This window comes from Pantherophis guttatus, chromosome 2 (assembly GCF_059756535.1).
Source record: "Pantherophis guttatus breed Tessera chromosome 2, ASM5975653v1, whole genome shotgun sequence".
NCBI lineage: Eukaryota > Metazoa > Chordata > Lepidosauria > Squamata > Colubridae > Pantherophis > Pantherophis guttatus.
The window spans coordinates 115,215,160-115,232,694 of record NC_142064.1 but is presented as its reverse complement, the minus strand read 5'-3'; the positions used below and the strand labels follow the sequence as shown (position 1 = coordinate 115,232,694).

The window sequence follows — 17,535 nt, the reverse complement described above, 5'->3', positions numbered from 1 at the left end:
CAATCAGCTGCCCTGCTGCCAGACCTCGACTTCTGCCCCAGTGTTGCCACTGCCTCTGAGAAATGTACCCCAAGCAGAAGCCATGTCCAGGAGGTCCCTCAGATTGAAAAGCTAGGTTTTTCCAGGAGAATGCAACCCTATCAAGAGTCAAAGATAGCACAATCCTGGAATCAATCACCTCTGAATCAACAGACACTATTTGGACCGAATGTAAGCCTGAACAGTAGCATTAAGAATACATCTGGATCAATGGTCTCTCTCTTTAATTTCACTATCTGTTGAGTTTAAAATCATGACATCTCCCAGATGTGCAGATAACTCTTAATTTCATCCTATGAGCTAGACCTGTACATGGACAACAGGAGGACTCATTCAGCATTGTAAAGCCTTCCAAGAAACAAGGTATGAGGTAAATGGAGACCACCCAAAAGTATGCAGCATTGGAGTCTAGCATGTTTTGCATGCTACCCAAGCAGCATTCACAAGCTTAGATAGCTGACATGGGTTCTAGTTAATCATTACATGAAACTCCATGGATACCTCTCGGCGTAAACTGTCTTCCTTTTTTAGCCCTCGTATCAAGAACCTAACCCTAGACAACCAACTTGTACTGGAGCAGAATCTGTTTCAGGCATAGCTGCAAACATATTTAAATATGCCCCCCCTCCCCTCCGGGACCCTTTTTTCATACAAATGGAATAAGTAATATTGATTCCCATTTGTAAAGGAGGGAGTAATAATTCCAAACAATCTGACATCAAACGAACAAGTAACCCCTTTAAACAATTAACTCCTTAAAGTGCTGGACAGTACCTTTATCAGGGTCCAAAGGGTTCAAGGAACTTGCCAGATTTGCAAACTTAAAAGGAAACAAAAAAACATGGATAAGCAATTATGCTCTCTACAGTGAGAAAAATTTGTGTAAGGGACAGATGTAGGAACACACAGAGCTGCATAGACATACATAATGCTTATTTTTTATCCAGAATATAGTTATATGATTTTACCTTGATAACTTGCTGTTCCTGAATTTCCTGCACAGGAGATTCCACTAGCTATAAAGCATGAGTAATTATATGTGGTTTTCGATCTGTAACTCTATTTTGGGTTTAGGAAAAAGGACAGTGGAGACCCAGCCTGAGATAACTTGGCATCTCCTATTAATCAAACCACTTGAAGTACAAAACTACTACAAAAAACGCTATCAAAACAGAAGAACTAATGTTCCTGATTATATGGAGTTTTGGTCTATATTCAGCTATACATCCGAATACATACTGCATACAAAAACTTCACATAATCAAATATAGAGAAAAGTATTTCTTTCATTAGGATACCCCTGCCAAGTGGATGATAATCAGAATTTGCAGAACACTCTTTCTGCCAGCAATTCATTCTTACGCTCAACAGCCACAAGACCTACCTCTCCCATGACAGCTATAGGAGTCACACCCTTGGCCTGAGCTACACGATGTTCTATCAGGTAGTACATATATTCATCATAGAGGAGGCGGATGAGATGAAAGGAGCCAAAACTGGCTGCACTTCGCAGTGTCAAGTCCCGAATCACCATGGAGCTGGAAAGAGAAGTAATCCAGTGCTGCACATATCATTGAAGTAGAACACCATGGCTTGTTAATTAAGTCACTTACAGCTTGGGCACCAAAGAGCATGTCTAACTTCTGCGTCTCACCTTCCACTTACCTATAGAAGGACCACTTGAGGAGAAAATGTTTGGCAGCTTTGGGAAAGCTGGGGCTGCCATGGTAGGGTTTTAGGACTTGGCTGACTACACCATCCAGCCACACTGCCCACTGCTCCAGAGAGTTCTGCTGCTGCAGAGTCATTTTGAAGTCTTGTTCGAGCCGCTGTACCACACGGTCCTCACACCGGCACACCCATGAGGCCTGCTCCTTTGGAGGAGCAAAGAGAAAAAGAAAATTCTTCAATGCAATTGCTGCACATACACACTCTCTCTCTCTCTGCGGATAAACCAATGACCAATCTGAAGCGGCTTTAAAAAATTAAAACATTGTGGAAACAGAGCAGCCAAAGTAATTTGGTATTAAAAAACCAATAATATATCATGAGCTATTATGAAATATGTTTTCTCCGCTTAAAAGATGAATCTCTCCTCACAGAGGCCTATCAGGCTGAACACTGCCCTGAGAGGAAGAACAACTGGTCCCTCTGGCTCTGGAAGTCATTTCGGCCTTTTTGAGTAGCCCCTTCCTATTACAACTGGCCCATTACAGGATGGAAAATTAAACATTAAGAATAGGTGCCTGAATTATCTGTTTTTCCCTTTCCTTCTGTAATGTATTATTCAGATTGTAAAGCTGGCAGCATGGATGGTCTGGTTTTTATTTTTCTAAAAGTAACTCAGGGCTGAAGGGTGGGGTATAAACACTCTAACGAAATGACTGAGAAAACAACTTTGATAATGAGATAGATGAGGCAAATACATTATTCATTTTTTTTAAAAAGAATGCTAACCCAGATGGGCATAGTAAACTAAACCTTCTTATGTCTGTATTTGAAGCAACTCCTATATTGGCTACTTAGTTCACTGCCACAAATAGCACCCAGCCCATCTGAGTCAACAAGAAAATGAAATGTTTTTAGTTTCTAGCTGCAAATGGAAAAGGAAGAAAAAAACCAGCATGGCCAAACTACAGCATAACGATATAGATGGTTACCTGGACATTAGCAAAATCAACCCGGTTGAGATCACTTAGCATCTGATTAATTTGAGCTGTATTCTGTAAAACAGCCCGGGCAGCCTGGGCAAGATGGTTTAGAGAAGTGTAACGTCGCAGGGTCTGGGCAAAGGCACTTGCTGCAGCCACCTGAGAAAGAAAACACAAATGACATAATTTTTTTCTCACCATTCTGCTTGTGAGAAGAACTAAGGAGTTCAGAGAACAACTGAAAAGTAACCACAGTAGTAGCCATGGCTAGGAGGGCCTTTCATAGCTTTGGATTGTGTAGCAGTTACACTCATTCCTGGATTTGTGGGGGAGATTTACTCATAATTACTCATGCTTTTATGATCTCCACACTGGATCATTGCAACATGCTCTTCATGGGGCTGCCCTTGAAGAGTGTTTGAAAGCTTCAGTTGGTGCAGAATGTGATAGTGCAGGTAATTAATGTCTTTGGGGTTTGGGTCCATGTAGTACCATCACTCTGTGAATTGTGTTGGCTTCCAGTGTGTTTCTGGTGACATTCAAGGTACTGGTAGTTATCTTTAAAGCCATCATAGCTTGGGACTATGTTAGCCCAATTGTTTCTACCCATCTCACCAGTAGGAGAGGCTTGCTTCAGATGCCTTCAACTAACTATTGCTTAACGCATTGTAAGCCGCCCTGAGTCTCCGGAGAAGGGCGGCATATAAATCAAATTAAAATAAAAATAAAAAAATAAGGAGTATTGGTGGTGGGACTCAGGAGGAGGAACTTTCTTCCATGGCACCCCCTCTGGAACATCATCCCACCTGAGATCAGGTTAGCCCCAATTCTGCTGGCCTTAACATTTGATTCTGTGCCTGGGCCCTGGGAGTGTAATAAAGCTTGCCTTTTGGTTTTGCTAAGAGTTATTTTTGTTTTTAGTTTATTATTACTATCTATTTTATTGTAAGTCACCCTGTCATTTATGTGCGATGGTTGACTATATCAATCAATCAAATAAATAAACAAATTCCAAAAGAAAGTGGGAAGAAGAATGTGGCATTCTAGATTCAAGTATGCACAGCAACTGTTAGTGGAGTTGTCTATCAATCTCTCCTAGTACAGACCTCAAGTTTCCCAAAAAACATTAGAATCTCCTATAAGGAAGAGGATAACAAGGAGGAGAAGGAGAAGAAAACATCTCAAATTGCTCCACACTTCCTGCCCCACAACTTTGTGCTCTTTGGCTCACCTTCACTCGGACCATCTCTTCTGGAATATTCATCATAGCATTCGTCAACCAGCTTTCCAAACTTTTTGCAAAGTTTCGGATTGCTTGTGTCAAGGCACCTGGAGCAGAATTGGAACCACAACAATAATTTCACTCTAAAATAGGCACTTTCAAAGTCGTTGTTATGGATCAACAGTTGACCTAACTGCTTCCCTTTCTACTAAACAAGACTGTTACCCCACCAATCACAGAACATGGGGTTAAGCCCACGATGAGAGAAAGCAGTTGTTTCAGGAAGAGCCTTTCCAAGATCTGAAGTCTCTCCACCCACCACTGGTTGCCCTAGGTTTATCATAGCCCATTATTGGCTGAAAACATGAGCTGTGCACAATAAGCTTACTCGGAATGGGCCGGAGCACTTCTGGGATGAGGACCTCTACCAGCCCCTGGTATAGCAAGTTGTCACAGTCTTTAGTCCATTTGAGAACAGGCTCATACTTAGACAGTATCACCAAGCAGTTCTTTGGGAGACGCTTCTCTGCTTCATCATGGCTGAAACATCAAACATACATATGCCAAATTTTTAAAAAAATCATCACAAAATTATAGCTCATTTTCTCAGAAGCCAGCATGTCTCCCCGTAGTTCTTCACAGGAATAATCAATGAGTAGGAAAATTTGTTTCCTAGTCAACATTCCTTTCAAAGTTAATGTTTTATTTGCCCTGACAACAATATTTTCATAATGGAATCCACTAATATCTTTAGGTACCTTTTGTTGGTTAAAGGTTGCAGTTAACATTTGTGGAAAAGGAGGGCTGTAAATTGATTGGGCCACATCGCATACATGGAGAAGAAATGACAACTTTGCAGTAATACTCACATAACTATAGGGGAGGTTTCACTGGGCTGGTTCAAATTATATCTCCAAAAAGTCTTCCAGAGTGTCTCTACCAGTGTGAACTGCAGGTTTACCATCACATCGACAATAGCCTGCAGAGAAGTAGTAGTTTTATAATGCACTGCATATTTTACTTCTTGCAGTGGAAAAGCTAAACTTAAACTTAAACCCCTGAGCCCCACACCTTACCTGACTGAGTCCAAGCAACACTCCTCCCTGCTCACTGACTTATTATTTCCCAAACGCATTACTTTTCCAACTTGTCACTGGCTAAGAACTTTCCCTACCAAAAGACTAGGCTTGCTCATCTTGTGGAATTTTTTTTCTGGCAGCAGTAACCCTTTTAAACCAAGTTCATTCAACATATTTAAGTCAAATCATTTTCAACATTGATTTCGAAAAAAGATCATTAGAATATCTAAAGGATTTCAGGTTACCTACTCATGCTCTAATGCCTCATTTTGCTTCCCAATGACATACCTCACAATGTTCTCGATACAGCAGCTGAAAAGCCTTCACATCTTCAGCCCCAACACCCTCAGGGAGATTCTTCCCTTGTAAGTCCAACTCTGTAAAGTCAGGCAAGCTGCGAGAAGCATCTGCAAAGAGGAAGGAAAAGCCAGTCCAACAAAGTCAACTAAACCCCAATGAACAGCCACACTTTTCTATCATTTGCAAGTGAAACTACAAGTGAAAATTTGGGTTTCATTTGCACTATGGTTTTATTTTCTTGAAATAGGTGGAAAACTGGAGCCCTGCAGAAATACTGCAAAGACAGCGATATAAAGGATGGTACATATTGTCTTCTGCCTCCTACTCAGAGATCTCAGTGTCTTAAGTCTCATTCTTACCTAAGAACTGCTGGTACTGTTGCACTTGGGCACTGATATCAGATAGCCCTGAGGCCTGTTGCTGCCCCACAGCTACTCCGTTGGTCATGCCCTCCATTTTCTGAACGGGTTTGAGCCTAAAAGATAAACTAACTTAGAGTCAAGACATTTCGGAGCACAGTAATAGTGAGGAAAGGGATGGAGCACGCATGACATCAGGACAAGTATGTAGTGGTGCCCTACCAAAACTATATTTAAAACTGGATGTAGGTAGAAAGGAAGTTCTTCTGAGATTGCACAAAATTTAAACAAAAAGGTAGGGAAAAGTACTAATCAGGAACTTCCAAAGACAAATCATGGAGGTTACTACAAAACCAGATAGCAGGAAAACTTAAAGGTTCTAACAGAAATCTGGAAAACCACCTTATACCACCAATCCACCTGGCCCATATTAAATTTCTAGGGCTGTGGGCAAGTTTTAACAAGTATCTTCACAACCAATGAATATATCCTCTGAACTCTGCACTTTTCCTGCACAATCTCCTACCGTTGCTTCTGAGAAAAAGGCTGTTGCCGCATGGCCAGATGTTGCTGGTCCTCCATGAGCCGCAGCAATGGTGAATTGGCTTTGATGCGCAACCCATAATAGTGGTATTTAGAATTCCCCCTGAAAGAAAAATGAAAATAGAAGCCTGTATATAAATTGAATAGACCATAACAAACCATTCACTTTGGGGAAATGTCCCTCCTGCCAAATAAATTTGGTAGAATGGAAAAGACAACATGACCACATTCTAGCCAGTTTGGGAAGCAGCAGGTTAGAACAATATTATGAATAGGGGAAGCTTGCAAGGTAGCTTACTTAGATAGGAAGAAAAAAACCCTCTCTCATTTATATGTTTATGTTTTTCGACTAGGAAGAGAGAAAATCTGGAGTGAAAGACTAGGATGATCCCCAAGAAAAGAATACAGACTAAAAACTAGCATTCTAAGGAGCTGGCAAGAGTTAAGGTTAGGGTTCAAATTAATCATCTATCTTGGATTCAAGATCTTGGACAAGTAAGTTTTTTCTGGCCTTACCAGCTTGCCCTTCTGTGAAAGTGGTATGTTGTGATCATTATGGAAATATATAAGGTAACCATTATTTGACAGTACCTTTAACTTTTTCACAAAATTCCAAGACTGCTAAAAATTGGGGACCACCGATTCAATAAAAGTTTATGAAGTATTTTAAGTATTTCAAAAAATGTGCCATTATTATTCATGCCATACTGCCTAGTGAGTTCATGACTGGAATGAGATTTGAACCTGCATCTCTTCAGCCTTGGAGGCTTGAGGAAATACCAATTCTGTTCACAGAACATTTAACTAGTTATTGAATTAAACTTTTTCTGACCTAGCATCAAATACTATACTGTAAACTGATCAAATAACAGTGAGTCACATGCAAAACTAAGACATACAGTAATAAAAAAATCAAAATTAAACCAAGTAGGTTGTATGTACTGTGTGAATGCAGCTGCTAGGTTTATCTGATTAATCATGTTTTGGGAAGCTAGATAGTATTATTCCCCATAATTACATAAAATCTATGTTTTATAGCTAATCCAGTTCCTCCCAAAACAAATACTTGCTTCAATATGTGTCCTCTTAATAGTTGCCAGTGTAAAAACAGAAGCACAAATTTAACACATTCTATGGGGAAGTCATGCTGGTTACACAACTTTCCATCTTTTTACCTGGTTCCAAGCCGGCGAGTTCGGAGTCCCATAAATACTGAGCGGATCAGCTTTCCAAAAGATGCTGCATTAACTGGCTCCAGTTTTTGCTCCTGACAATGCAGGAGGTAATGGCAGTACAAGGTACTGCGAGGAAGGCTCACACCCTCAGCAGTCTCATAGTTATCCAACAGCCACTGAACCTACAAAGCAACAGGAGTGCAATTCACAGGTCCTTCAAGTTGCCTCCCAAGCCTTTAACGTTTCCTGCTTCAACTCTCACCACTGCCCCCCCCCATTTCTGCCCTTTCAGCTGCCCTGCATTCCTACACCCTGAACTCCACCACCCTTGCCAATTCTGACTAATCCCAAATAACTTTTCTCAATATTCTTTCAGTTTCAGCTGAAATTTTTATTACTTTTATTTTGATCTGCTATCCACTCACTTCCAAAACAAACTTTTTATTTCCATCAAAATAACTTGCATTTTGCCTGTCTGTACTACTGTTCCTTGCTGTTTTTGAGTATGTTTTAGTATATTTGTCTTTCTATGCATGTTGATAGATTTGGATATTTTCTTTCTATGCTCACTGAAGTATTTAATCAATGTCATTTGGGAAATCAACATGAAGAGATTTATGAATTATAATGGTTCTAAAGAGAGGCAGACAGAGAAGAGAGTAAGCATTTTATATATTTTCAATTTTATGGAGATTCTCAATCATCCAGGTCATTGTTGTCCCAAAGGTGCTTTTTTTTCTCAAAAGGCAACTGGACTTTCTTAAGTTTTTTCCCTTTGAAAGCATTTTGCTTTTCATCCAAGAAGCTTCTTCAGTTCTAACTGGTGGAGAATGGAAGGTGTTATATTTATATTCTTTGAAGCCATCCAGTCATTAGCACTAGACAGCTATATGAATCCTTTCCCCAGCAGTTAGCTAGAATTGAAGAAGCTTCTTGGAAGAGAAGTGAAATGTTTTCAAAAGAAAAAACCAAGAAAGTCCAGTTACCTTTTGGAAAGAAAAAAGAAAACAAAAGAAAAAAGTACCTTTGGGATACTTTTCAATTCTTATGCAAGATACTTTTAAATTCTTATATAATGAAAATTAGGCAAAAAACTAATTTTAACAATTGATTCATCATGTTCCCCTTGTAGTCTAAAAGAAAAATGCATGAAATCTGAGCTATAATCAGCAAACACAAAAATGTTACCCATATTCTTATTGTGTTATCTTGCTTCCCCCAAGAATACATTGGGAGATTAAAAACAGATTCAGAATCTTTGGCTGTTGTAACTTTGGTTGTTGTATAGCAGGGGTGTCAAACTCAAGGCCCCCAGGCCGGATCCGGCCCACAATGAGGCTGAATCCAGCCTGCGTGGCCATCCTGGAAACTGTAAGGGTCCATCCCATGTCACTTTGGCCTGGCCTCCGCCATCCCAGCAGACGTACACAGGCACGGGCCCAGTTCTCCATCTGCTGTGGTCCGCCGGCAGCCTGCGGAGCTGGCAGCAGGGTCAGACAGTTAGGAGGCTGGGGAGGAACATGGGCCAATCCTGGAGTCTGGGGAAGGCTTGGACGGGGGCTCTGCATTGGAGGCAGAGATGGAGCCAGGGCCATCTGGGAGTTATGTGCTGACTCCGGAGCCTCCAGAGTCTGACATCAGCAAGGCAGAGGAACAGGGGGAGCGCAGAACTGCCAGAAGGCAAGAACAGTTAAGACAAAAGGGGCAACTCAGGAGTAAGGCTTGGAGATGATTGGCCCTTCCCATAAGGCATAAAGGTGGAGCAAAGGGACATGAGCTTTTGCAGGAAGCAACTTTGTTCGTTCTGGTTGGTTTAAACTCTGAAGCTCCGTTTTGACTTTGTGCTCCATTTGGCCTTGCACAGCTAATTGGCAATTAGGTCTTTGGCAGCATTTCAAGGGAGTTAAAGGTGGGTGCTTATCAATCTTATCCTGAAAGACTGTGGCAGACTTCTGTCGGACTATTTACAAACTGCTTGGGACTCATTACGGGTTGTGAATGAACATAATTAACAGCCGTAATAATAGAATAATTAACAGAAATAAAAAGAAGGTTTTTGGGACTAAGTGTGTGATTGTTACTGTCGCAGGAAGCCTTGGTCAGAACACCATCGCTACATGCAGAGCAACTAGTCTGTGGGACTACGGTAAAAAAACAGTTCAAACCTTCCAACCTTGCAAGATTTTTTTTTTTCGTGAGAAGTTGGAAGGTCTGAACTATTTTTTTTATCGTAGTCCCACAGATTACTTTAGTTGCTCTGCACGTGGCAGTGGCAAAAGGAGCTGGCAAGGTTAGTGAAGGGATGTGGCTGCCCTGGGTGGCAGGGTTTGTGTGTGAGAGTTTGGCCTGGCTGAAGGGACCTCATGTAAGCTGGGGCGGAGTGGGCGGGTGGGGCAGCTTTGTACCCCCTGCCTTGCTTCTTCCTCTACCCCCTGCCTCGTTTCGTTCTTCGCCACTTCTTCTCCTTGCTAGCCACCATAACCTAGCAGGAGGCTGAGCAATGCACTGGTGCGAAAGCCACAAAGTGAGGCGGAGGAGTGGAGTACAAAGCAAGGTGAGGTAGTGCAGAGGTGCCCCCCCATGTCCCGCACTGGCATACCTGAGCGCCCTGCTATCCAGGCACTGAAGCGCCGCAACTGCCGCCTCAGCGAGACAGAGACAGAGAGGAGGGGGCCTCTCCAAACTGTGTGTGTGTATGTATGAGAGAGAGAGCATGCGATCCCTGCTTCAGTCAGGGCACCCAAGCTGCTGGCAGCGGCGTGGGCGACAGGAGCCATCTGAGCAGCGAGGTAGGGGGTGGTGGAGTACAAAGCAAGGCAGGTGTGTGTGGAGCTGCACTGCCATGCCCCGCACCAGCTTACCTGAGCGCCCTCCCAGCCAGGCACTGAAGCGCCGCAACTGCAGTCACAGCGAGACAGAGACGGGGGAGCCTCTCCAAATGCGCTGTGTGTGTGTGTGTGTGTGTGTGTGTGTGTGTGTGTGTGTATGAGAGAGAAAGCGTGCGATCCCTGCTTCAGTCAGGGCATTCAAACTGCTGGCAGCAGCGGGTGGGTGGAAGAGTCAACTGAGCAGCCGTTTTTCTCCTCGTCCTCCCCACTCAAGCAGCGCAGGCTCCACGGGACAGGTTCTCATTCCTGCCCTGGCGCAGCGAACTCTGGCGGGCTGGACGTGGGTGTGAAGGGCCTGGTCCCACAGTGCTTCCTTGCTCAGTTGAAGGCTTCGTTCAGCCTTCAAACAGTAAGGCCACCCATGGAATCGGAATTGGCTGGGCGCTGTCCATTGCCCTGGTGTGCTGCTCAGTTTCGTGGTCCAGCCTTACTGTTTGAAGGCTGAAGGAAGCCTTCAACTGAACAAGGAAGCACTGCAGGTGGTCTCCCATCCTATCACTGAGGATGTTTTGGTTTCAAAGCCAGGTCTCCTTGTGGGCCTCCCTCTGATTCACACACTTTACCCTCCCGCACACAACATGAGCAACCTGGCCAAGGAGAACAAATTCAGCAGCAGTAGAGCTGGCCACGCCACGCTTCCCCCCGCCCCCTGTATTTACCACAATCCTGATGTGGCACTCAGTGAAATTGAGTTTGATACCCTTGTTGTAAAGTAAAGTCTCCCAAAGGGAGACACCATTAATGAACTCCCAAGATAACCACAGAACTGAAAAAAAGCAGAAAAAAGCAGCAGAAAAACCTACCAACAGAAGCAGTACCTTCCATTACCTCCAAAAATAAAATTCAAAGAAATTCATTGAGAATAACATAGAAAACCGGAATCCCCTTCACCATAAGAAATCTTATGAGAAATTGCCAGAGGGTTTAAATCAGGTAGAAAAACTGTGGTTTTAGACCATTTATTGGGGTTTTGTGAGGAAATTAACTTTGAGGAGTTAAAAATTATCTTTGATTTTGAGGAAACAATTTTTTTAAAAAAAATTAAGCTACTAAAATCTCAAGTTAGTGAGCGATTGTAGGTAAACTTTTGGAGTATATTCAAAATATATACTCAGTTAGCATAATGTGCTATCCATAACAGTGTCCATTCATTTATTTATTCAATTTGTATGGCCACTCATCTCACCTGAATGACTCTGGATAGCTTATTCTTTTTGGGAGTTGAGGGTGTAACCTAACAATAGTCCAACACTCTTACAGTTGCATCTTTTTCAGAGAGACTAGTAAAACAAGTACACTAAGCTGTCTTTTAGAGCAGTCTGTCCACAAAACATTGCTTTTCCAAAATATAGGCATAGATAATCACTTCATTAATAAGACTAGTGGCACTGACAGCAAGAAAAGAAGCTTCCAGTTCCTTTGAATCAACAAGCAAATATTTCAGTTGAAAACTTACTGTTGCAGGTGAGGCACGGGTGGTATGAGAATAGGACTGGCTTGAACTTCCCAGCATGTAACCTCCTTGAATCACATAGGTCCCTGTGCTGCTGCTGCCACCAGCTCCTCCTCCTCCTCCTCCTCCACCACCACCACCACCACCTCCTCCAGCAGTGCTGCCACCACCAGCACCATTTCCTGTTGCTGCTGGTGCTCCTCCTCCTCCCCCTGCTGTTGCTGCTGCTGCTGCTGCTGTACTGCTGCTTCCATTTGGATTGGCTATGATTTGTCCTCCAGAAACATACATAGGTACAGAGCCACTGCTGGCCACTGTTTGTGAGGTTGCTGGACTGGAGACCTGCGTTGGGGTGTTTTGGGATTCATAGTAATTCGCTCCAGTGTTTTGAGTATAGAGAGGGGTTTCTGTGTAAGGGTACGTGTTGGAGCGTCTGAAATGGAAGAAACACAGTCAAATAAGCACATACACACATTAGGGGAAAAACAGCAATCTAGAGGAGAAAACATCAACTACATAGATCCAGAATTGTATGACAGACACAGAGGAGGAAAGTTCAAGAAGCAGGATCCACTGGCAATAGATTTATTATTTTAAAAGTTTCTGTAAAAATAATCACATATCAGGCATCCTGTTCCTGCCAAGTTTTCTCTGACATGTAAAGGGCACTCCTATCCCATCCTACCCCAGCCTATCGGATACAACTGGGGCACAATAAATCAGTTGATGTTTAAGGTAGCATAAGATTCTTTCTTGAAATAGTTTCAGTTCCAGCTTTTGTTGGAATAGTGATTATCTCTATGGTTTAGAAATAATATGGAATCTGTTGGTTTAGACAAACGTGGAAACATTTTGCTATTGTATGAAAAACTATAGCGTGCCATTTTTTGGAACAGTGGTTTTGGCACCCTGAATCTGACCAATTGAATTATTAGGCTCAGGCTTCAGGATAGCATAGGCAGGAGAAGCCTGACTTCTTTATACTCACATGGTACTTGCTGTGTAGCTGGCATCTCCTCCTTCCACATACTGAACCTGATTAGGATAGACATGCTGCACAGGAACCTGCTGAAGCTGCTGGACCTGAGCACATAAGCAGCGGAAAGAAAAGCAAAAGCAAACTGAGATTAAGAAGTAAGGCCGTGTTTACTGTCCCTCTCCCTCTTTCCCCTCGCAACAGACTTCCCTAAAGCACGACTGGGCTCCCAGAATTCTTTTTTCTTCCACATATGTTCATTGCTTTTATCCTGTATCTGACATTCAGTTATCATGGATTCTCTGATCAAAGGCTAATCCTCACCCCAGAATTTCTATGGAATAAGAATTCTTTGTGTAAATGAAAGACACTGCAGGTTCTCTGATTAGACAAAATAAGTTCAGCATTACAATCATTAAGAAAGGAATGCAAGGCAAAGTAAATTTTCCCACACGTCAAAGCACAGAGCTATAGTAAAAAATGCAAGTACTCTTAGAAGTATTGCAACTACAATAACAATACACCATACAATTATTCAGAACTATAGTTGACTGCAGTTGTTTATACTAGGTTTACCCCTCCATCATGTGCAAAATGACCCTTTACAAAGATGTCCAGTGATTTTTTAATTATAAGAAAGTATTTTTTATGATTAGTATTTCAGTATTCCTCTTTCTTAGACTGAACCTTGTTCACAAACCCAGGCTGAAATCCTGACTAACTATTAAAACCTATATTTTAAGTTCCATGTCCACCAAAACGAAATTTGTTTAAAGACAGGCTATATATTACCCATAAATAGCAATAGCACTTAAACATATACTGCTTCATAGCACTCTTTAAGTGGTTTAGAGTCAGCCTTTTGCCCCCAACGATCTGGGTCCTCATTTTACCGACCTTGGAAGGATTGAAGGCTGAGTCAACCTTGAGCTGGTGAGAATCGAACTGCTGGCAGTGGGCAGATTCAACCTGAAATACTGCATTCTGACCACTGTGTCAGTGGCTTATGGTGGCTTAAAGGTAGTTTCACATAAAGATGTGAAAGCCGGAAATGAATAAATTAGGAAAACCCCTAGGGCTTTCTCCCCTTTCCCTAGGCCATCACGTTTCTAACAATTCTTTCTCACACACCCCTTAAGATTCCTATATTTACCCCTTATTTATATAAAGCAAAATCAACTCTAAATCTAAAGAGGTCCAAGAATTTCAACTCCTCTGGCAGGGTATGGGAGAAGGGGAAATTGCCATTTGACCACCACCAATGATTAAGACGAGATTCCTTTGGAGGCACAGAGAAGGGAATACTAGTTTGCTCTGTTTTCTGTTGCTTAAGAAGTGGTGTGCACAGGGCTTGCTATTCTTGGATCTCGGTTATTGCCCTTTGCTGGACCTACTTTAAGTGCTGTAGCTGCTGTTCCAAACACTAGCACCTGAGGGACTCTCTGAATCTTGACTCTCTGATCAGGGCTGGAGTGATGAGAGGAGAGGAATGGTAGCTGCTCTATCACCACCTTCTGTTGTGGCAAGAGGAGTGGCTGAGGAAGCATGCGGACCAGCTCCACCCACTGCTCCGAGGCAGAATCTAGTGAGTGCATGTAGTGGAGCCTGTGCTCCGGGCCAGGTAAACAGCAGCTGGTCAGCTGGGGTGCACTGCTGCTGCTGCTGCTGTTGCATTCTAGGGAGAGGCTTTGCTGTACTCCTTGTTGCTCCTGCTGCTGCTCCTGCTGACTGCTCTTAGAAGGACCACTGTCTGCATTCTAGACAATAAACAGAAAGACTAAAGCAATCAGAGCTAAAGGAAAAAGAAACAAGAATGTAAAGGTTGAGACTGAGGACAGAAGGTCCCAGTACTCTGGCTATTCTATATTCTATAAAGCAAAAGGGATCTTCAGACCAAGAAACTGTCATAGCTCAGGGTCTTTCCCCACTTCACTATTTGGGCGAGTGGTCAGTGGCAGAAATCTCTGGATGGCTACAAACCACATCCACAAGAGAAAGATGGAGGACAGGGGTAGACTGATCCTGGATCACTTGAATGAAATAAGGGGAGTATTTTGGCAGGAGGATTAAAGACAGGGCTTTAACATTTCTGACATTAGTTACCTAGCTCAGAGGGCAGAAAGTTTCCATGGCTACAGGATACAAGAAACGGAAATGCAGGCCAACCCAAGAGCAGAAGACAAACACTTACCTCTTGAGTAACATGAACCTGCTGGAGCCCTTGCACTGCCAGTTGTTGCACTGTACCTGCTTTGGGAGTTGTGGGAGTTGTCTGCACAACAGATCTCTGTGGAATGAAATACACCAGAGTCCATTAGTGTACTTTGGGATCTAGTTTGGTCTAATGGCTTAGGCATCTGGCTAGAAACTGGGAGACCATTAGTTCTACTCCTACTTAGACATGAAGCCAGTTGGATAACCTTGGGTCAGTCCCGCTCTCTCAACCCTAGGAAGGAGAAAAGTTTTCAATTCTCAAAAACTTTGGCAAGAAAACTGCAGGGACTAGCCCAGGCAGTCACAAGGAATCAAAAACTGACTCTAGTGTGCATGGCCATATACATGCACATACCCACGTATGAGCAGATACTAAGACCTAGAATGATTCATTAGATTTTCCATGAATGTCCTTTTTCTAAACTAGTGATAGGGCATTCTACAACAGTCCCTCTCACTTGTTCAGGAAGCAGAGTTAGATTCTAACATGCTTCCTTTTGGAGAAACTAATTCTACCCCCCAGTACTAGAGTAACAATCCAGAAGAAAGCTCAAAAGAAGGACATTTTTAAAAAGTAAGAGTAAGGTAAAGATGTAGCTGAGAAATTGCTCAAATGTATTAGGGTCCTGGTAATTTGTTCGCAAGTTTCTCTGCGTGTGAATCTCTGGGTGGGTTCAATATCCTGTTTCCAGTGTAGAAAAAGGACCTTCATGAAAACTTGAAATGAACCATTTTTCTACAGTAAAACCAGGTCATTCTACAGTGGGAATAAATCCTGGAGGTGGTTTACATCTGGAAGGCCCGTAATTTTTGCTCAGAAGAGTTTTCTGCACCGAGGAGTTAAATCACAGAAGATCATATAGCAATCCTACATGTCTGTTGAAAGTGAATAAAATGATTACTTTTCTAGTGGAATGAATTGTTCTTCCCTGTGGCGCAGGATTATTCTGAATCTCTTATGCTTATTTGGTGCAAACGGGATTCATCAGTCTACAGTTGGTGCAGTCAAGATGGAATATTACAAGGTCAGAGACTCTGAACTCCTTCTCAGCTAGAGCTTGATAACTCCATTTGAGATAGTTTGTGCCAATGTTCCTCTAGTTGGGTTTTGTAGCTAGGGCAGAAGGAAGTTCCAGTGGAAGACAAAACTGACCTTGAGAATAAAGGTTGGGTTTAGGCATTGAGGAATGGATGATACAGTATTCTTTCTTGACTAACAATGAACCTATTTCTAGGCAATTATAAATGCCCTCCCCACTTTAAGTGTTTAATGGCTACTTTGTGTATGGGCTTGAATAGTGTTCATATTAGGGCTGGAAAAACTAACTGGATGTTCCATGACAGATTCTGGTAGATCATAAATAGTATTGTCAATGAGTCTTTCCTTCGGAATTTCTTGATGTGAAGATGGACATCTTCATTACTGGTATCAGGAGTGAGGAGTGTGCTTTGGTTTGAATAACAGAATAACATAGTTGGAAGAGACCTTGGAGGTCTTCTAGTCCAACCCCCTGTTCAGGCAGGAAACCCTATACCATTTCAGTCAAATTGTTGTCCAATCTCTTCTTAAAAACTTCCAGTGTTGGAGCATTCACAATTTCTGGAGGCAAGTTGTTCTAACTGTTAGGAAATTTCTCCTTAGTTCTAGGCTGCTTCTCTCCTTGATTAGTTTCCATCCATTGCTTCTTGTTCTGCCTTCAGGTGCTTTGGAGAATAGCTTGACTCCCTCTTCTTTGTGGCAACCCCTGAGGTATCGTGTCACTCTTAGTCCTTCTTTTCATTAAATTAGACATACCCAATTCCAACCGTTCTTCATTTGTTTTAGCCTCCAGCCCCCTAATAATTGCTCTTCTTTGCACACTTTCTAGAGTCTCAACATCATTTTCACATTGGGGCAACCAAAACTGGATGCAGTATTCTAAGTGTGGTCTTACCGAGGCATTATAAAGTGGTATTAACACTTCCCATGATTTTGATTCTATCCCTCTGTTAATGCAGCCTAGAACTGTGTTGGCTTTTTTGGCAGCTGCAGTACACTGCTAGCTCATATTTAAGTGATTGTCCACTGGGACTCCAAGATCCCTCTCACAGTTACTACTATGACACCAGTCGGTAGAGATAGCTTGATTATAGTCCATCTCTGAAATCTTTTGGTAAAAAGATGAGGACTTGAGTGATAGAGGCTGATGTTGATGAGATTCTCTTCCTTAGGCTGTCTTCAGAAAACCTGGCATGTGAGTACATATATAAGAGTGCGCAACCTCTTTAGAATTATAGCTAGTCCTTGACTTACAACCATTCATTTAATAACCATTTGAAGTTATGGTGACACTGAAAAAAGTAAGTTACAATCAGTCATTTTACTTATGACCATTGCAACATCTTTTTAGTCACATGATCAAAATTTGAGTGCTTGACCACCCACATATATTTACGATGGTTGCAGCATCCTACGGCCATTTGCGACTTTCCACGGGGCTTCCAATTAGCAAAGTCAATAAAAAACATGGATTCACTTAATGACTTCATGGTTCGCTTAACAACCACAGTGATTCACTTAACAAGAAATGTAGCAATACATGTAGTAATAAAGATAATAAAATCAGGTGCGGCTCATTTAACAGCCACATCACTTA

The 17,535-nt window shown here is 42.3% G+C and overlaps 1 protein-coding gene across 8 annotated transcripts in view; it reads right to left on the bottom strand.

Moving 5' to 3' along the window:
• The window catches only part of RFX1 (regulatory factor X1), a 52,545-nt gene that overhangs the window by 3,126 nt on the left and 31,884 nt on the right, over positions 1-17,535 (bottom strand). For 6 of the 8 annotated variants that reach the window (XM_034434403.3, XM_087888596.1, XM_034434406.3 and 3 more), the window contains 15 exons: positions 14,877-14,972; positions 14,080-14,442; positions 12,698-12,792; positions 11,713-12,142; positions 7,369-7,550; positions 6,177-6,296; positions 5,651-5,766; positions 5,280-5,398; positions 4,782-4,891; positions 4,301-4,452; positions 3,922-4,019; positions 2,700-2,849; positions 1,705-1,913; positions 1,424-1,577; positions 814-859 (listed from right to left, as the gene is read on the bottom strand). In XM_034434403.3, coding sequence (XP_034290294.1) covers positions 814-859; positions 1,424-1,577; positions 1,705-1,913; positions 2,700-2,849; positions 3,922-4,019; positions 4,301-4,452; positions 4,782-4,891; positions 5,280-5,398; positions 5,651-5,766; positions 6,177-6,296; positions 7,369-7,550; positions 11,713-12,142; positions 12,698-12,792; positions 14,080-14,442; positions 14,877-14,972 — 2,440 coding nt within the window. The remainder of the gene's footprint in view (positions 1-813; positions 860-1,423; positions 1,578-1,704; positions 1,914-2,699; positions 2,850-3,921; positions 4,020-4,300; positions 4,453-4,781; positions 4,892-5,279; positions 5,399-5,650; positions 5,767-6,176; positions 6,297-7,368; positions 7,551-11,712; positions 12,143-12,697; positions 12,793-14,079; positions 14,443-14,876; positions 14,973-17,535) is intronic. The other 2 variants (XM_087888597.1, XM_087888600.1) reach the window with 1 other exon arrangement.